General features: G+C 38.2%; 1 protein-coding gene across 16 annotated transcripts in view; it reads right to left on the reverse strand.

The window, feature by feature from the left end:
- DST (dystonin) overlaps positions 1-21,292 on the reverse strand; it is a 307,062-nt gene that overhangs the window by 94,573 nt on the left and 191,197 nt on the right. For 9 of the 16 annotated variants that reach the window (XM_069805989.1, XM_069805986.1, XM_069806003.1 and 6 more), the window contains 10 exons: positions 14,680-20,307; positions 14,320-14,466; positions 13,945-14,160; positions 13,610-13,756; positions 12,351-12,584; positions 10,796-10,948; positions 8,466-8,699; positions 6,784-7,065; positions 4,497-5,042; positions 1,896-2,072 (listed from right to left, as the gene is read on the reverse strand). In XM_069805989.1, coding sequence (XP_069662090.1) covers positions 1,896-2,072; positions 4,497-5,042; positions 6,784-7,065; positions 8,466-8,699; positions 10,796-10,948; positions 12,351-12,584; positions 13,610-13,756; positions 13,945-14,160; positions 14,320-14,466; positions 14,680-20,307 — 7,764 coding nt within the window. The remainder of the gene's footprint in view (positions 1-1,895; positions 2,073-4,496; positions 5,043-6,783; positions 7,066-8,465; positions 8,700-10,795; positions 10,949-12,350; positions 12,585-13,609; positions 13,757-13,944; positions 14,161-14,319; positions 14,467-14,679; positions 20,308-21,292) is intronic. The other 7 variants (XM_069805995.1, XM_069805994.1, XM_069805993.1 and 4 more) reach the window with 1 other exon arrangement.

A 21,292-nucleotide genomic window follows, 5' to 3' on the forward strand; every position in this document is an offset into this window, starting at 1 on the left:
GTCCAAAATGTAGGGACTGCTCATTTATTTTTTGATACACACTATCTCAATGAACAGATGACTCAAAAAGTAATCCTATCTGCCCTACCAGGACAAAGAAGTCATGTCAGTGCATTCAGCACTGGTATCCAGAGCACAACAGTATGCCAGAACATAGTATGTCTTGCTGACCCACTTGACACAATAAAACTCAGATAGACCTGAAGAGGAATTTTCCTTACACTAGAGAAATATAGTAGGTGGGGCAGGGAAGAAAAAAAGACATACCAGAAAACCTTGTATGCTGACAGAAAGCAAGCAAGCTGATGCCAGAGGCACTGAAGAATATTCTGAAGAACAGTTAATCCCCATAAAAAGATTAGACCCCACCATGCTGCTAAGGTCTGTGTCTAGCTGGATTATCAGCTGCATGTGTTGGCTACAAGGGACAGCTTTAACTTGCAACACCTGACTTCTTCAAAAATACTCTTTGTTTTGCTTTCATTAATTGGCTTGCTTTCTTCAGCCTCCTTATTTTTCTCTTCCTTTGAATCTTTTGACACATTGTACCCCCTCCTTTCTTCCCAGCTCATATTCATTGAGTGCTCTTTTGTGTGGCAAGTAATCCATGTAGGCGTTTTATAAAAGAACCCCAGTACTCACTCCTTTTGTATTACTTGCATGAAAATTGGCATTATACAGAATATAATTCGTTTTGGCATAAGGAACAAAAAGTTTAAATGAAGCCTCAAATTGTAATTGGTGTTATTCCTACTTTTCTAGTGCATGGAAGCACAAACGTACCTAAAATGTTCCACTGTTAGGAGTTCAAAATTTACACTTTTAATTTTGCTGTCTTAAAACATCGCTGTGATTCACCTCCTCTGATGTGTCACACACCAAAGTGCTGGGCAATTCCAGTAGCAGATTTGAAAGATACCATGTGGTAAAGATAACTACTACTTAGGCTGATGTAAGGGAAATGGTTAAAACATGTAATTTCCAAGAGCTGTTGACTATCATTTGTCAACAGTAAACATATCAGACCTCCACTAATACCCCTCATAGCACAGACAAAACAGCAAGGAAATGCCCAACCAATAACCTTGCTCACTGAAAAATAATCTTGCATATTAGTTATAGTATAGATGACTGAATGTTTATGAAAATATAAGACTCAGTTCAAAGATGACAGACTGTATGAGACTTTATATAACTCACCTTATACTTGGGGTTCTTAAAGCCTTCTGTAAACCTATATTTTATGCAGCTAACCTGAGTTTTACCTTCACAATCTTCATCACTAACCTGTCTTGCCTCTACTAGGACTTAACATAAAGTTGTGAGTTACTCCTTCAGTGGCGGAAAAAAAAAAAAAAAGAAACAAAATACTGCAACCCAAATTATGTTATATTCGCTTTCTGCAGGGCAGTACTGGATCCAGCTGAAGCAGGGAAACAGACTAGTCACATCACACTGCTTATCCAGTATGATCCCTTTCATAATGCAGTAACACACAAATGTGAACAGAAAAAAACAAGAGTCACAGACAACAAACAGCAAATGGTCTCTGTCAGGAGCTTAGTCCCAAGCCCTCCTCTGATAGCAAACTATAATCGCTAAATCCTTTCTTAGTTCAAAAACTTTCTAGATTTCACCCTATCATTTGCTAAGTGATATGAAACCCATCGTGCTTTCACCACTGCTAATGGCATCTTGGTCCCCCATTCTTTTTCACCCTAGTGCTTTGCAGGTAACACTCTGGATAGCTGAATTTCAGAACTATAAAAGTTGCATGCCCACGTGCAAGGCAAGAATTTGGCCTGCAGCCACTCGGATTATATTGTTATCCTGGTTTTCAGACAAAAAGCACTTCCTTTTAGGACAAAAGTAATTCTGCTTTTTAAACCTTTCACCTTGGTTTCTTCTAGCTGTCTCTGGAGATTTTTGGGATCCACTGCAATTGGCTCTGATAGTTGTTTGTTCACAGCTATTTCAGAAGCCTGGAGACCTGAAAGAAGTCCAGATGAGGCATCTTCATAATGCTGGTATTTATCCACCAAGTCTTTAAGGTTATTTCCAAGGATGCTACACTGAAAGAGTAGAAAACAAACAAGAAAATACCCAGGCATTAAACTGTGTGCTGCATTTCACACCAATCTCAAGGTCATACTTTCCTTCCTGAAGTACTGCATGATTTTTTCCTGATATCATTCCACTGTCTAACTCATTTCTGAACTAAGGCATGACAGCTGGACAGGCTATGCAGGTCTTCCCAGTTTGTGCTCCTCAAGCGTGATTTAGGATCAATACACTGATGCAGGTGGGAAACTGGAATCTAACCCATTGTACTAGAATAGGAAAAGCTTTAGGAATACTTTTTGATCGATCAACGTAAAGATTCTTTATCAGCACTCTGACACCAAAAATGTAGCTAGTGGAAGCTAGAAATTTTCCAAAAAATCAGAAGATACGTGTATGTTCATAAAAATACAGACAGCAGAGTATTGCTTTCATAAATACCTTATCTGCACAGTGAATCAAAGTGATATGGCTCGGTATTGCACATATGCTTTGGTTTGGTCACTTAAGAATGTCATCTGACCAAAGATCCTATTAGTCTTATATGTTATCATGCCCCCAAATGTATACAGTGCGTTGTCACATAAAAAGGTCAGTGGAACTCTTCCAGACTTTTTGGAGATGATTTCACAAACAAAATCTGATTGTATCAAGTAATAATATTTATAAACAGTTACTGTAAATATTTATATTCTGAACCTTCCATACGCTGTATTGTAGTATTTACACATGGTACTTGGGCTCCATCAAGTGGGCAAACATAGAATGCACTCATTTACATAACCAGTTAACTAAGAACAGACATATTAAGATACCTTCAACATATAAGCGTATGAAGTCATATGTGTGTGTGTGAATATATATATTAAAAAAAAAGGCAATATAAATATTTATTAAAAGCAAGAAGCTTTTACAAAAGGCAAAAAGGTTACTACAAACCCTTTTATAACCTGGAAGATCTCAGAAATTGGGGAAGATCTCCATTTTAAGTCTGTCTTTCAAGACTTGATTTAATAAGAAAAGTCTACTTTGCTCTGCATATTTATAGTCAAATATTTAGAGCATGTCTATTATGTCTGTGCTAAATATATATATATATATATAGAAAGGATTGAATTGGCAAGCTGACAAATCTGAGACCACAAATCAAGCTGCTGGCATAGGATTTTTATATGCATAGAACTAAGCTCTCTGAAAAGTTTCTGATGAAATCTTTACACTCACACTCAAACTAATCCAATAAATCAACTGCAGGAAATCTAACCTGTTAATACAAGCTTTTAGCTTCACTGTTCATATAAGTTAAGCTGGAAAATGAAATGAGCTTCTGTAAGTGGAGAGCCTTCTTCACAAACTGAGAGAACAGGCTTTACACTGTTTTTGTAATCAAGTAATCAAATCCATGTCTTTACAGAATTTACATTTCTGAGCAAGAAAACGTTAAAGAGATGAAAATTCCCAAAGATGGCAACTGCTGCAGACCAACACTGTATCAGTGGACACTGAAGCTCTACTAAGGAGTCTGAACCGATGATCTTAGAAAATTATGAAAAGGCATAGGCAAAGGATACTGACAATAACTGTCTCTTAAATGGTTCAATTAATAATTACCTCACAAGTTTACAATTCCAGAATATTATCAATATTGAACACCACTTTACTGTTTTTTTGAAAACAGCTGGAAAGTTGGCATGCAAGACCAGTTGGTGATGTTTGTCTAGTTCTACCAGACAGATTCCAGAAGTGAACCTGGCACAGAGAACTGGATTATCTTCCCTCTCTAAGATACATGGAGGGTTTTGCACTGCTAGTCGCCCATTAGTTAGACATCTCAGATTGTTAAGGATAAAATTTTTATTTGGCAGAGTAGTGGAAAAGAATTGCTATCCTCAAATCATTACGTCCTTGCATTCTTAGTGCTGACAGCAAAGGTCACATTGGGACAAACTATTTCAGGATACAAATAAAATTGAAATTTTCAATGTTAATCTTGGCATCGGCTCACTCTTTCTATATTCATTTCATTAGTAGGAAGCCAAGTAAATAAGCAGGTGTGGGAAATAACGCAAGGAACATAAAGAAATGTTATCCATCTAAAAGTATTAGAAGTTCTTTCCACCCCAAAATGTTACTCAGACATCCTGTACTGTCATAAACTCAAAGAGTTTGTTTAAGGCTGGAAAGAACAATGAAGAAATCTGGTCTTACTTCTCCTTTATAACACAAGGTAAAAAATTTCATCCATACAGACCTTAAATAGTCTGGCACTTGACTAAAGCAGATCTTCTAGAAAAGCATCTTGTTCTGTTATCTAACTTTAAGAAACAAAGAATTTCCAACTTCCCAGAGTATTTGTTTCATCAGCTAACCCTTTTTTATACAAACTGCCAAATCAATTATCGTAGCCTTACCTACTCAGTATAAGTAAAACTTACCTTAGTATAGAGAGATTTGAAACGATCTGAAGCACTATCCAGTTTATTTTGCACTTCAGCATATGTAGCCGAAGTATCGACACCATCTTTGTCAACCTTCACACCATCTCTTTTGCTACATGACCTTGCAGCATCTAAAACTCTTTGGCCAGATATCGTAATATACCGTAAATCACCTTTATGAGATATAACATCTTCTGAAAAACTCTTTTGCCTTTTCAGTTTGACCATAACACCACTGAAGTCAGAAGCACCTGCCTCCAAATTATCAAGTTCTTGTTCTGCTTGCTGCAGCCAGGTTTCAAATTCACTATAATCTGCCTCAAATTTCTCAAGTTCTTCTCTTAGAGAATGAGTTAATTTCATTTTCCGTTCTGACTCAGCTAAAGCAGTCTCATACTGAGCCTTCAGCTCTTTCATGTTCCTTTGCATCTTGTCTTTTTCTTCAGGGGAAAGGTAGTGTCCTTGTTTCTCAAGCAGTGCCTGAGCAGACTGTGTTGCTATTATGACCGCCTGCTGCTGTGAAATAATTTTCTCATGTTGGGCCTACAAGAAAAAAAAAGAATAAATTAAGACTATCACCTTCTCAGATGGTTCCTTGGAAACAACGAGTGAAATAAAGTCCATCAAAACAATAAAAAGCTTTTCTCATTTTTGTATTATTTATTTTAAAAACATTCTGTGAGTAATCTAAGTGAAAGCATGACTCCTGGTCATCATACTTCTACGCAGTTTCAAAATTTTACGAAACGTCCAATGGTAATTTTAGCCAGATATGCAGGCCACAACCAAATGAGTCTTCAAATATCGCTGGAACTTGGAAATACTAGGGTATATTCATCACACAAACACTTCCCCTTGTACTTCTAAAAGACAACTCTGTATAGTAAAACTAGACATTATCAATCTCTTTAATTTTTTTCCTAATAAAAATTATTTGCATATTAATTAACATTTAGGGTAGCATGCTTAGTGTAATCAAAATTTTCCTAATTCCCTGACTGAAAATAGGATTTATCAAATAAAGCATTCAAAGGTAGTCAACTTTCCAAACCAAAACAGTTCCATTTCCTGGTACACATATTGTAGCTACTGTTTCAGACAAACAGACCAAAAGGAGTGAAAGCATCAAATATTAAAAAGCATAGAGATACTTTCTTCTTACATTGAGTGAACAAACATTATTATCCAATTTTTTAAATTTCATTTTTCAATTTCAAGAGCAGTGCTTCTTATCAAATATACTTGGTCATAAAATAGGTCCTTCTGACATTAAAAATCAAGACACATTCTATGCATGTAAATTGTCTGAATCTCATTAAAAAATCGTTAAGTCACAGGAAACAGAACTGTATGCCAAAACCCCCCATCATTCAAACATATTCTTTCAAAAAAACTCCATTCTTGAAGGTCTTCTACTCCCACATAAAATAGCTATGTAAAATAGACTGCTATGCTTTTCTTCCATGAGTACAGTGGACAACAATCCTGTAGGCATTAGGTGCAGAAAAGAACTGTCAAAAAAGTGGAAGTAAAACTGCCATGTTCACAAAAACAAACGATCTGATTTTCTTAGGGTTTTTTTTAATAAGGAAATGGTATCAGCTATCGGCATAATAATTTTCATCAACATGTCCATCAAACCACACTTAAATGTTTTTGGTTGCTCAACTATAAGTCAAGACAAGCCATAAAACTGAGTTCTTATTATTTTAAATGCTTCCAATTGTCTTATCTGGAAAATCTATTTTTAAAATGCTGCGCTGTAGTTTTATGTAACTCATCCTTCTGAAGCCTTCAAACAGTGCTTTGCCCATGTGTTAAGTTACAGGGAATGAAGATTGTGATTTCAGCAAACTATTATTTGCAGCTATTGGTAATCAGTGTTCACAGGGCATTGCAGGGGGTTGAATCAGTTGGCTATTACAAAGATTTTTGAAAAAGTCACATAAAGTGTATGAATTTATGTTGCTGCTTTTTGCAGTTTACTTACCTGCATTAGTTTCTCACGATAAAAATTAAGAATAGACTCACCATCAGGATTCTTAACATTTACCTTGTACAATACGTCCTTTTTCTTATTTTGCAGGAAACAACCATAGTAAGAGCAAAAAAGTGACAAATTTGCAATACATTCTAACTACTGCAATTCCTACCACTGTGTACCACTTACTTCCTAATGCCTGTTCCAAAGTCTATGACAGAAAGGGTGAGATTGAATTCCTTCATGTTGAATGAGAACTGATACACTTAGCACCTAAATGTTGAATAAACCTAGTAACAGTACCTTGACTTTCTGATACTGCTGGTTCAGATTATCTTCTGTGCTTTTTACTAGCCCATCCACCTGAGTTTCAATGTCTTGCTGAATTTCCAGCAGATTACCATTGACATCATCCTCGTCTCCTTCCAAAGCCTTCAGATCTCCCTCTTCAAAGTGTGTTCCATTCTGTTCTATCGCCTGCTTAAATTTCCGGCTGTGCTCCGCTTCTTTATCCACATTTGATAACCAATCCAAGAGATTTTCTATTGTATTTTTACTTTCTTCCAGCTGTTCTATGGCTGCAACCTACATTGAAATTTCACAGTGTCAGTTTAGAAATCGTCTTTAAGCACTACAAAATAGCATATGCAAACAGACCATTTAAAATACATTAACATTAAACAAAATTTTTGATTGACATATAAGTTGCTGTTTCTTTTATAAAGAAAAGAAACCAGAAAACAGGTTGTTAGTCACCCAAATGAAATATGATTTTAATCTCTCTCTAGTGTATCAATATATATTGGGTTTGCGTGGCAAGGTTTTGGTAGTGGGGTGTTACAGGGGTGGCTTCTGTGAGAAGCTGCTAGAAGCTTCCCCCATGTCCAACAGAGCCAATACCAGTTGGCTCCAAGACGGACCCGCCACTGGCCAAGGCCGAGCCCATCAGTGATGATGGGAACACCTCTGGGAGAACAGATTTAAGGGGAAAAAAACCTGCTCAACGGCAGCCAGAGAGAAAAGTGAGAATATGTGAGAGAAACAACCCTGCAGACCCCCAGGTCAGTGAAGGAGGAGGAGGAGGAGGAGGTGCTCCAGGCACCGGAGCAGAGATTCCCCTGCAGCCCGTGGGGAAGACCATGGTGAGGCAGGCTGTCCCCCCCCCAGCCCAGGGAGGTCCATGGGGGAGCAGATCTCCACCTGCAGCCCGGGGAGGACCCCACGCAGGTGGGTTCCCAAAGGAGGCTGTGACCCGGTGGGAAGCCCGCGCTGGAGCAGGCTCCTGGCAGGACCTGTGGCCCCATGGAGAGAGAAGCCCACGCTGGAGCAGGTTTGCTGGCAGGACTTGTGACCCCGCAGGGGACCCACGCTGGAGCAGTCTGTGCCTGAAGGACTGCAGCCCGTGGAGGGGACCCACGCTGGAGCACTTTGTGAAGAACTGCAGCCTGTGGGAAGGACTCACATTGGAGAAGTTTGTGAAGGACTGTCTCCCGTGGGAGGGACCCCATGGTGGAGCAGGGGAAGAGTGAGGAGTCCTCCCCCTGAGGAGGAAGGAGCGGTAGAGACATGGTGTGAGGAACTGACCCCAACCCCCATTCCCTGTCCCTCTGCAAGGTACAGAAAACCAGGAGTGGAGGTAAGCCAGGAGGGAGGGGTGGGGGGAAGGAGTTTTTAAGATTTGGTTTTACCTCTCATTATCCTACTCCAATTGGATTGGTAAAAAATTAAACTAATTTCCCCAACTGAAGTCTGTTTTGCCGGTGATGGTAATTGCTGAGTAATCTCACCCTGTCCTTATCTTGACCCACGAGCCTTTCGTTATATTTTCTCTCCCCTGTCCAGCTGAGGAGGGGAGTGATAGAGCGGCTTTGGTGGGCACCTGGTGTCCAGCCAGGGTCAACCCACCACTAAGTGGTAAGTTGCAAGACTAACCCCATAAGACATGAAAAAGTTTGAATAAAGGTATGAAATGGTTGCCTAAAAACCTTTTCTGTTTCCTGCTTAATTGCTGTTGTCATAGCTCTATCCAGTTCTTTTTTGGACTCTTCTGCCTTCTGGCTAAGGACCAAACACTTTGTCTTAGCTTCATTCAGCTTCTGTTCAAGTATAGTCTTGTCTTCTTGTGACAACTTTTCTCCATTCTCTTTCAAGAAGTTTTCAGTATTTTTCACAATCTCTGCCAGTGTCTGGGCGCTCATTCTCATGTCTTTTTGTATCTCCTTTTGAGAAAAAAGAAAGCAAATAGGAGTAAGCAAATTATTCACCAGATCTTTCCAATTAACTTTATTGGAACCCTCTCTGACCTAGGGGTAAGCACCACACTGGTCTTTTGTAACTTGGGAGAGCGCATGATACATTACTGAATTGCAGATAGGATTATTTAAAAAAAAAAAAATCAATTCAATATCTGACATTGTTGCTGTAGCTCAATCTGCCTTTTTTTTTTTTAAAAAATTGCAAGTCTGTTGGCTTACACTCCTATTCAGGCTGAGGCCACTATTTTTTTTTGTTTTGTTTATCAGCTCAAATATTGTATTTCCATGTACACAGAAGAAAATATATCTTATTTTTTAGATATCAAGAGATAAAGTAAATCTGCTACACTGTAGTTAGTAAGGTCAGTCTCCTGACAAATTCTGTTCCATTACTACTCTAACAGAAAGCTGCGGAAAATAAGGGGACTGAATAAAAGCTAGAAAATTGTAGTCATCTTTCCCAGGTGGAAGTATTCCCATATTTCTTGGTTTTGTTCAGGCCAAAAAGGCCTTAAGAATATTTTTCTTTAATTGTAATTGATCATAATAAACATGCTTTGGAGACTGAAATAAGGCCATTAAATTTCATAGAGGACAGATATTTAGTTATAGTTTATCCAAAGCAGTTTGCCTAGTCCTATGATAGAGTCAGATAAAAAAATCTGCCTCCCAGTTATGAGGGGAGCTTTAATTACAACAATAATTATGCTGTTGAATACATTCACCCAGTTACTGAAACAATGAAGCTTTTTTCCTTTATATGCAGTATAACACTCTTGAAGCTGCAGGACAAAACATTTGATTCTCATTCTACACTACAGATTTTGCAGCAATTATAGAATATAGTTTGGCAGCTAAAACTGCAGCTTATTTTAACACTTCAGCAAGTATGTTAGAATGATTTTCCTGGGGACACTGTATCAAAACAAGATTCTCTGACAAAGATCTGTGTGCTCCCTTTCAAACAGCTTGCTGAGGAAGAAAGCTCTGACTTGATCTGTGAAAGACCTTTTTTAAGCCCCCATTCCCCTCCTGAGACTCACTTCTACAATAGTGTCTACAAGAAATCAGTCAGCAAATAACAACTAGTCTGCTAGGCAGTCACAAACAGCTGATGGAAAAAAAAGAAGAAAATGTTATATCAGTTCTTCACTCCCATGGGTACCCCATGTAGGTCACAATTTCTTAAGACAGGTAAGCAATATTAAGAGGTACGCCCGGAGTGTCTGTATCTCTCCACTGACTGTAAGGAGAACTTCAACAAACCAGATGTGTTACTTCCAAGATAAGTAAAGCAAGGCAAGATGAATAAGGAAATTTCTGCCTTCTAGATTACTAAACCTGATATGGAGGTCTACAGTATAGCAAACTACTACTAGGAGAAGGAGGAAAAAGAAGAGTACCAAGTCCTTCAGTCCTTTAACTATCATAAACTCAGTTAGTATTAGTCAGGACAGAGTAAAAGCTTACAGATGACAGGGTACAGCTGAAAAGCAAGGTCTCAATAGGGAAGCGAACAAACTGAAAGGCCTCTGTTACACAAGGACACCAAGGAGATTGCAAGCAACACTAGAAAAAACAGAATTCAAACCAAAACAAGAGAGAGGCCATGGAAAGCCTCAGACAAGAAAAAGCCTTGCAGCAAAATTCTTCAAAATACTGTGAAGAGGAATAAGTGCTCCCTGATACCAGTTAAAAAGCTGGTTAAATTATTTTAGCATAATAAACAAGCGTGACTTTATCACATTTGACACGAACAATCTTAAGCTAATATAGAACAAATTTCATGCCTGCTCCACGAGTGCTTCTTGAAATGTCTAGTACATATTCGCTATTCTAGAGTCTCCTAGTTTGAAAGGTTTTTTCCCACTGCCACGTACTGCAGTGTATTCATGGGCAGCAGTTTAAATTCACACCATTAAGCCTTTACTTTTGGTAGGTCAAACAAATCTATTTTACTCTCCTTTCACATGACAAGTCTTGTTAGTCAACAAAAGAGTCTAGTCACTCTCCTCTGTACTCACGTCTTCTTTAACTTATCTGACTAGAATTGTGCATACCTCCTGTTTGGTCTGGTATTGTTCTAGCTCAGCCTTGCTGTCTCCAATAACAAGAGACTCTTGCTGTCCGATGAGTCGATTTTCAGTCTGTGTAAGCAAATCACAGATTTCCTGGAGTTTCTCTTTGCATTCCTGCTGCCGTTCAGCCACATCCTATATTAGAGCCAAGTACAATTGAACAATAAAACAAAACCATCCTCACTTCAGGAACTAACAGACACTCTAATAGGAATTACCTTTGAACATCAATATTGCAAAGCGATCATTTTAAAAGTATGCTGTAAACATGATAGCAGTGGTACAAAGAGCAAGATGAACATAGAGAAGTTATGGGTAGACCTCAAATATGTTGTAAGTAAAAGAGACCATGTTTGATGGAATTGCCCAATAGAAGTCTGGCCATGCACATATGTGAAAGATGACATCTCCAAACGACAGGAGTGAAAATCCAGTCTCTTATCTGCTTGAAACCTGTGATAAACACTATTAATTCTGAAAAAAGGATATCAAAACAGAGGTTAGTTGTGATCCTGAGTTAGCTCTTGTTGGTATGCATGTTACCCGAGTAGAAAATGTTGACTTTTTAAGCAGTAAAAAAGAACAAAACATGCAAGCTCATTATTGTTACTAAGTCCTAGAAAAATTACCTGTACCTTTCCTTTACTCAATTTTACGTTTCTTTCACAAAGTACGGTGGAAAGATACATTCTCAGAATAGCAAAATAATACAAAGTCTTCAGAATGCTAAAACACCTTTCATTACACATAAACTTGGGGCTGAGGTGGTGATTCTCAGTCTTAACAGTGCTTCTGTGAGAGACGAGGAAATGCAGTTACACTGCAGCATCTTATCAGCCTCCTTTGGCTCTACAAAGGCTGCTAATGCTTGCCAACTGCAGCCCTGCCAGCTGAAAAGGTAACTGTCCCAACCTGACTCATAGCTTTCCCAGTGCCCATGGCTACAATTGCAAATATCACAGCTGATTTACTCATATGTTTGTCCCTCTAACCTGTCTCAGTCAAACCATGGTAGCAGGGATTTAAACAAATCTGGTTCTTTGACTATAAAGACCTAGAAAAAAGATCACAGAAGCAGACAACCTGGCAAATGAAAAGAAAAGAAAATCTTCAGCAAGACAGAAGTGATTAGCAATGGTGTGGTAGTAAATTCACTGATCAATACAGCTGCAGCCAGAAGAGTTCACTGCTTCATTTAATTACTGATATAGCTACTAAACAAACAACACCTGTGAGAAACCTCAAGTAAACTTCTCTCATTGCTAGAAAGAGCAGACCTGGTCACTTCAGGCTGTACAGATCCTAATGCATAAAACTGCATCTGTCCATAATCTAATATGCTGTTTCTGTGACTGTACCAAGGAAAGACAAAAATGGCAATTCACCAAACTTGATCAATACCATCTTTGTAGAACTATGAATGTATCTGTAGTAAAAACATGAGAAGATAGGAATATACTTAATACTGCATGCTGGTATTAAAACTCCTCATCCATAGACAGAAACACTCAGCACACATTTACACAGAAAAGCAAACCTTCTGATCACCCAGCTCTTGTGCTGCCTGTAACTGAGTCTCTGAACTTTCCACTTGAGATATTAGTGCTTCCTGTACTTCCTGAAAAGATTTCTGGGTGGTATTTAAGAGCCTCAGCAGCTGTTTGCTCTGATTAGGAGAAAGATCTTGAGCGTGTTCAGAAATGAAGAACTGAACATCAAATGCAGTGGACTCCAGTTGCATTTTTTTACAGCTGAGCTCTGCAGCACTGTTCTGTAAATGAAGAGAAGGAAATGACTAGCAATGAAGACAAATTTGGTACAAATAAAACACAAGTATCGCTACCCTCTTTTCTTAGCCCCTGTTCCAAAATGCTTTTGGGAGACAGTTCAGCCACAGCAAATCAAAACTCTGTGTCAGAATCATTCTGACACATTCAGATACAACATTTGAATTTGTGCATGGTTTGCCTCTGGGACAGTCCATGTCCAAGTAATAAATGAGATGACCGTGAACATCTCTATTTCCTTGCTCTCTCATGGATGTCTGAAAACTGACTGACCTTCAACTCTGGAAGATTTATGGCAGATTAGGTTTAATGTTTCCAGCTTCTAGGCCTGAAGACTCAGAAATATTAAAATATTTACTTGAAAGCATTTCTATTCTTAACTCCACAGTGAGAACCCCCATTTCCAGTAGTGTGGCAAATTCTGCCCATAGTTATGCACTGTGCAGCCCCTATGACATTACCATGCATACTGGAAACCTATTAAAGCACAGTAAAATAATGTCATTTTTATCATTCATACATACAGAAGGGTATGAACTTTCCTAAAAATTTGATCTGATTTGTTTTTCATGACTCATTTCATGGAGTGTGCAATGAAGAGGCTTTTTGTCTTTCCCCATCTTCTGTTCTCACGTATAATTGATTCTGAAGGTAGTTAAACTTCAGTAAAGATTCTGGACCTTAAGCATAAAGATCCAATTTTAATCACTGAAATATTTGTATTATAAATTAGATTTCCAAAAAGGTTCAGATTTATTGCAACAAATGTAAGCAGAACCAATAGCTTTCTCAGTAAGCCAAACTCTATCAAAATTTTTTTCAAGAGAAAAAGCAAATCAACATGATTGTTTTACTGGATTATCAAGTAGTTATCTTCTTAAGTAATTAGTTCTAGCTCTCTGTCTAAGCGATAGAGGTTAATGAGCAGGTATACAAAATCTAGCTAATAATTCACAATAAGTAGCAACATTTGTCAGAAGCACTGACAACTGCCATAAAGGATACTTACTTTAAATAGCTGTAAACTTTTCTTCATCTCTTCTATATCATTAGTATTCACTGTGAAGTCATTCACAATTTTACTGTATTCTGTGATCCAGTCTGAAAATCTCTGCAGTTTGCTTAGGAGTTGCTGGTGTAACACTGCAAGCTTAGACTAGAAAGGAAAGTTGTATATTTAGTTACGCCCTTGGCATCTAGTCACATTTTCTATCATATTAAATAGAATCATACATGTATTTTTATATTAAGACAAAACAGAACAAAGCAAAACCAAATTCCTTCTTTGCAGTCAAATTACCTTGAAGAAAACCAAGGTAAAAACATACACTGATAAAAACATACCATTTCTGAGTCAACAGCACAGACTATTTGTTTTGCTCGTTTTGAAGACGCATCACAGACCACCAAAAATGCTTCCTGCAAATAGTCATAGCTTATCTTTAGCTCTTTAAGTTTCTCTTCAGGAATATCCCTGTTACAAAACTTGAAAAACTCTTCTGTCAACTTCATGTCCTTTTTTAGGATAATTGTAAAGGTAGCCAGTCCTGATTCAAATGACTATAAAGAGAATATACATCAAATGCATTAAGTTACTGGGCAAGAAAGATTTAAATCTGAATTACTTTAATTATATTTGAAATCTCTCTCTTTTTTTAATTTAAGGGCTTTTCCTAGCACCCATCACTGAAGTACAAGCATAAAGAACACTTTACTTACCTCTAGCTGTTCCAGTTCATCTTTTAGTATTTCCAGGTTGTTACTAATAGGCTGTTGGTTATCTAGGTGGCTTTTCATATCTTGAAGCACTGCCAAATGTCCTTGCATTTTCTCTATTAGCTTTAAACATTGCTGTACTCCATTAACCTGAAAATGAGTTTTAACAGTACGAAAAGGTTTTCCAAACTGACAGACTTGAAAATAAGCAATAAAAGTCTTTTTTTTAATTATAATTTATTTTAAATTTATCATTTAATTTTTCAACCATTTTTTCAGTAATTATTCTTTCTGACACTCGGAAGCATTCATTCAATTCCTTTAACACAGGACATGTAGCAGATACCAGCTGTTGCTACTTACCGTGCTAATGGGGGTGTCTCCCAGGACTGCTTCTTTTGTTTTGAAAATGGGCTCAGTAAAGTCTTTGGACAGGCTCTCTGTCTTCCAATGCTCCTGCTCACTTTTCCAAGCAACGGCTGCATCATTTGCCAATGTTTTCTCTTTAGCAATTTCTGATCCAACCCCCGACTGTTCTGTTGAGAAAAGAGTACAAAGCCCATCTACTTTGCCTTTACCCTCATGTTCTGTGATGATACCAGCAACCTGTGAGCTTGAAAGCAAACCACTTATCAGCTCCTCTAACTTGCTTGTACTTTCATCTCCAGGTGAGATTTGAAAAATCTCCAGAAGTTCAGAAGTACTAAGTTTTGGAACAGGACCTTTCACTTCTGTTTCACTCTTCCTTTCATCTGGATCAGCCATCTTTTGCTTGCAGGATTCCTGCTTCAGAATATCACGAAGAAGATCAGGACTTCTGCAATCAGGCCAAAGCAATGAAACAGCATCACTGTCCTTTGGCTCTGTACGTGGTGTGGTAACCATTAATGCAGCTCTAACAGCATTTCTTATTTGCTTGAGATTTGACCCACTAGACTTGTCACTCCCAAGCTGGGTGCTTCTAACCATTGTAAGTAAATTTTGCATTAAAACTTTGGTATCAGAGTAACTTAGGGGTTCACCCTCCTGCTTGCAGTAAACATGTTCCATTTTCAATTTCCTTTGTAGTACATTCTTTAAGTCTTCCATTAGCGTGTCAGACATTTCTGGTGATTGTGAAATACCTTCCCTTACTTGAAAATCTTTGCAGGGTCCCATTTCCTTTTGCAATGACTGCATGGACATTTGTTTTTTGAAACCATTTCCAAGGGAAGAAGTCTCTCTGGCCGTGATATTTTCTCCCTTTTTGTTTTTCAGCATCTCATGTTCTTTCTGGGCACCAGAATTCAAGTCAGCCCCTATGCTGCTCAGAATTGCAGAAGAAACATCAGTGGTATCGGTATGACTCCCAGAAGATAGCACTTCACTCCCATCCCCCGATTCTTTGGCATCCTCAATACCTCCTAAAGCATCTGCTTTTATTGGGGAAAATTCACTACCATTGCTGCTTTTGTTTTCTGAAACGTTTTTAAGAACATTTTCAGTATTTTGACAGGTAACTCTCCCTGTTTCTTTAGTTATGCTAATTTCCTTTGGTTTCACTGTATCAGTTGGGGAGAAAGAGTAAGTGTTAAATTCACTTGAATGCATTTCTTCTGTATTTAGCAGAGAATCCTTTTCATTCTGTATACTCTTTTTCCCTTTTTGCCTGTTCTCAGAGTAACAGGATTCAGTTTTATCCAATTCTGAACAGCCACCTTCTTTTATGTCTGTTGTATATTGTTTTAAAGAAGTGGAAATGTTAAAATCTCTCTTAAATTCATCTGACTTCGCACCACCTCCAATGTCAAGCAAAGCTTGATCTACATTTACTTTTTCTTTACTTGAAATAGGAGTTTCTCTATCAGCTTTAATTACTGATGCATCAAATATTTCCCCAAGGCTTTCCATCTGAATGGGACTTTTACTTGGCCCCATGATACCACATTCCTCCATAACATTTACTCTATTTTTGTTTTCTGTAAGAATTTCAAAACTGCTTCCTATTTGACCATGCTTCCAACTGGTGACTGGATGTACTTGGTCACTAAGTGAACTATCACCATCACCCACATAAGGCATATCCATAAGGAATTTATTGTCCATTTGGGATGAACTTTCCTTTAATTGTTCCATACCAGCCATATTATTTAATACATTTTCCTCTGCAAATCCTGCTTCTCTCTGTCTTTGCCTATGATTTGAATGTAACATTGGCGTGGTATTATTATTTTTATTCATGCTATCAATAAAGCATTCTGAGAGAAGCAAATTTGTCTGAGTACTTTCATCATCATCAGTAGCTTGCTTTGTAATTAAGAAGGCTGTTACACTAACATCAGATGTCACAGTATCATCAAGAAGCTGAGAACTTGGAACCTTAAGCTGTTTTTTATTATTTTCTTCACTCTTACAGGATGTCCATTTAGTGTCAAAGGTATTTTCAGACTGAACAGGCTCAGTAGTATCTTGTGACCTGTGTTTACTTTTGACACAAGTCCCATATACATCTTCTGTTTCCTGCTGTCGGTCTTCTTCACTTGTACATGTAAGACCAACATATCTTTCCTCAGAAACATCTGACGCAGATTCACATTTTCCTGAGGATAGTTCTCCATTTTCATGGTTAGACTGGAATTGCAAAGTATATCCTGTCTTGTGGCCTAAAGAATAGCAACAGTCATCAATATTCTGATTATTTTCATTGCTATTTTCTATGTCTCCTAAGGAAATTAACAGCTGGTCACCTTTGTTTATACATTGATGATGTGAATAAAAAATATCCATTTCTTCATCACTGTCAGAATCAGTATCAGAGTCATCGTAATTATCATAATCCTCCTCATAATCTTCCTCCTCCTGTGTACCCTCAGATTCATCCTCACAGGAGTCACCTTCCACTTTCACTTCATCTTCCTCCTTTCTGTCTTGTACTTCTGCTTTGTACATCTTCCATGAAGAACTAAGGCCTCCCTCCTTTCTTCCTTCACTCTCCAGAGTAACTGGTAATTTTTGCTCCTTCTCTCCAAAGCTCCCTGTTCTTTCCTCTTCCTCCTCAGGGTTTCTTTCCATAGTTTCAGCAGAAGCTGTATTTATGCTCTCAGGTAGCCCTGTCAGATTTACATAGACACTCTCTCCAGCATTAGTTGCAAATTCTTGAAAAGAGCTGGTCTCTTCTCTCAGGGTTATTAGACCACCTCTTTCCTCTAGAAAACCTAATGCAACTGATGTTCCAGACAATTCTGGCACTGATGTATCATCATCCCCCAGCTGCAAGGTATCAAAACAATCATCACCTTGAGGAGTGTCATAGGAATCATCATCATCATCATCATCAATTTGTGGAGTATCATAGACATCGCTGCCATCATCATCAGCCTGAGGTGTTTCATAGGCATCATTGTCATCATCATCAAACTGAGAGCTGTCATCTTCAGAGGCTACCTCACCACATTCATGCTGCAAGCAGTTACTTTCAAACTGTGGGATGCCATCACTCCCTTCTACTGATGAGTCAGAACTACTGTCACACAGCGGTAACTTGTTGAATGTAAGATTGCTTTCTTCTACTGTTAGCCTTTGTGCTGTGCTGTTACTGTCCCTCACAGGTGGTCCATCATCTATAACAGTATCGCCATCCAATAAAGGCCTGCAGTGCATATCTCCATTGTCTTCTAGACACAGTTTACTCTGCAAATCAATACAATCTTCCAAGAACGGCCTGCCATGTACATAAAGATATTCCTCTAGGGATGGCCTGTTATGTACATCAGTGTAGTCCCATAGAGGTTGCTCACTATATTCATTATCTTCAAACTGTAGTGTGTCACCACATTGACTAACCAATTCTTCTGGAAGTCTATATTCAGTATCTGCACTGATGGATGAACCAAGACTTCTCTGAAAATCATCTTTCTTGCTGCTATCCAGTATCATTCTGCTAGTGTCAGCTTGCAATATGTGAGGCTCGTATTTTGGGCACCTTTCCAGCTCTCTCCAGGTTTCATTATCTGACAAATCATTCACACTCAAGGTATTCTGTAAGGTTTTATCATTCCTGTTTTCAGTACCCAAACTGTCTGCCATATAAATCTCTTCTATCTCTTTTTCTGAAATAAGATTCAGATTTGAGTCATTTGGAAGACATCCTTCAACATTTCCTGAATTCGCCTTCTGACTGTTATGCTTACACTGTTCTGTCCACTCAGAAACCCCCAGAAGACCTCTGAGTGCATTTCTGTTCATGGAATTTTGAGTGCTACTTACTACATTTCTAAGTTCTGTAGGGTTAGTTAGCAACATCTCACGTGGATATTCTGATTGCTCAGTACCAATAGCATTGCAAATATCTGGTCTACACACATGGAGGTCTGCTCCCTGTAAAGATATGTAATTCCCCAAATCTTCAAACTGATTTAATTTCCTGTTATTAGAAGTATTCTCAGCACCTGAAAGATCACCCTGACCACTGCCTGTGACTTTATTAAAGTGGACACTGCCAGCTGACTTTAGGTTAATTCCTTTCAAGCTTATGTGTTTCTTATTGAACTCCATTTCTGACACATCGGTATTGTACGCAGCACCATCACCTTCCAGCAACATATTGATGGCTTCTTGCAGTTGTCCATCATATAATAGAAGTCTTCCTCCAGTGTTTGCATCCATATAACTGTTCACCATCAGATAAGATATGAATAATTTCTTAGCTTGATCTAAATTATGACATACAGGGCCTTCTGTGCCAGAATCTTCATGTTCCTCCTCGCAGTCATGAAATGCAGATGGCAGGAGTTCATACATCGATAACCATTTTGCAGCATTTTTACAAGGGGACTCTAATTCTCCTACATTGGGCATTTTATCTGGTAAGGTCACATTGGTCAAAACAGATACAGTATTGATGTCTATCATTCCTGATTGTGCAGCCTTATCTAGACTGACTATTTCACAAGTTTCTGGAATGTAAAGCGCAGCTATCTTCTGTCTATCATTTAGTATTTTGAATGCCAACTCATTTGTTATCATCTCTTGGTGCAACGAAGTTGATATGGGGAATATTTCACCAGTGTGAGGCCAAATTAGTCCAACAAAGCCTCTCTGTGCTTCTAACACCAGCAGTGCACTGGTAGATGATATCAAGTTGCATTGAACAGCTTCATCAACAGTCAAGCGTTTTCCTGAATTTGGACAAAGAATTCCACCAGTCTGAACCTGATGTGTGAGGATCCCACAAGCAGTGTCCTGATCTATCATCCCTTGTCTCATGGCCTCTTCCACAGTCATTCGCTTCCCTGAGTCAGGGTCAATTATACCTCCAGACATTAACTGAGCACCCAGCAGCCTAAACATTGTTTCCCGATCGATGAGTCCTTCATGGGCTGCCCTCAAAATAGTTACCTTCCTTCCACATTTCAACGTGATTCTACCTTTTTCTTGTGGTTTCACAGGTAGGAGTCTTAAGCCTGTTTCTTCATGTATTACGCTTCTATGAACTATCTGTTCAAGGGAAATCTTCTCAGCACAGTTGGGGTCTATGAGATCTTTACATGTGTCTTGTCTTTCTAGAAGCTTTGTATATAATGTTGGAGAAATCAGGTTTCTCTGGAAAGCATTCTGCAAAGTCAGGTTTTCTCCAGTAGATGGCAAAATCAAGTGCCCACTTGAAAGCTGATTCTCGAGAATTTTAATAGCCAAAGGTTCTGAAATTAGACTTTGTTCTAAAGCTGATACAACTGGTAGATTTGATAATGATGATTCTGAAATAAGCTTCTTTGCATTACTTAATTCCTGCAACTGTAACAGAGTCTGCTCATCAATTAAGGCATGAGCTTTAGCTTCTTCCAAATCATAACATACTCCTAATTCTGGAGAAATGATTCCAGAAAGGATCAGCTGATTCTCAAGCAATCTAATTCCAGTGTCATAGTCAATAAAACCTTTTAAAATAGACTGAAAGACTGAAAGGACTTCTCCAGTCGTTTGGTCAATGACACCAGCAATGACTTTATTCACCTAAAAAGGAATATAAAAGAAAAGCTATCACTATTTTCAGACTGTATATTTTAAATTTTCTTTTGATTTTGAATGCATAATAAGCATAAAAACATGTACTTACCAGGCCTGGAGGAATGCTGTGAATGTTAGCAGCTCAAATGCGCAAGTGATCTATGTCAATCATTCAACAGCACACGATGTGATAAAAGATTTAAAATCAACATGCATCTGTGAATTGAAAACCTATGCTTTGCATACATAAATAGGGTTAGTGAAAGACAGAAGAAGAAATGATTGCAGAGTGAGTAAATAGAACATATACCTGAAAGGCAAATTTTCATGCTCTAAATGTCTGTGAAAGGTTAGAATATTCGAAAACAGTATGCGATTCAAAACAACCATGCTATTCATGTTTACAGCATACAGCACTTCTGTATATACACTCAACAACATGGAATCAGATACTCTAGCACCAAATATTGCATTTAGTTTGCATGGAAAGCATGAAGTCAGTTTGGCAACATTATTTCAACTAATTGCACAGACACTGCCTCTACATGTACATGAGAACACTCATTTGCAATGAAATTTTTGAGAATTCCATATTTAAGATCCATTAACAAATGCATTTGTAGTGTCTCAGAGCTAATCACGTTATGTGCTCCCATTTTCACATCCAGATAAATTTTAAGAAAAACTGCAAGTAGATCTGTTCTAGGACATTTCTGAGTGATATATGGGAGAGATTAACATGTTATTTTATGGTGTCATTTTTGCAGCAGAAACACAGACTTATCTAGCAGTCAAAGAATGGCTTTTAAGAGACGAGTTAAGAGATGAATGATTTGTTTATCTTTCTTCATGCAAGGCACACATTATTAAGACTCTTCACAAAAAACCCTGATGAGCAGCACATTCATATGTGCAGGTAAGGTCACACACAGAGTTCCATAATAAATACACAAAACCTTCAGTCAATTATATCTCAAATTCCTTTACACGC

Source organism: Haliaeetus albicilla, chromosome 18, assembly GCF_947461875.1.
Source record: "Haliaeetus albicilla chromosome 18, bHalAlb1.1, whole genome shotgun sequence".
NCBI classification, from domain to species: Eukaryota; Metazoa; Chordata; class Aves; order Accipitriformes; family Accipitridae; genus Haliaeetus; species Haliaeetus albicilla.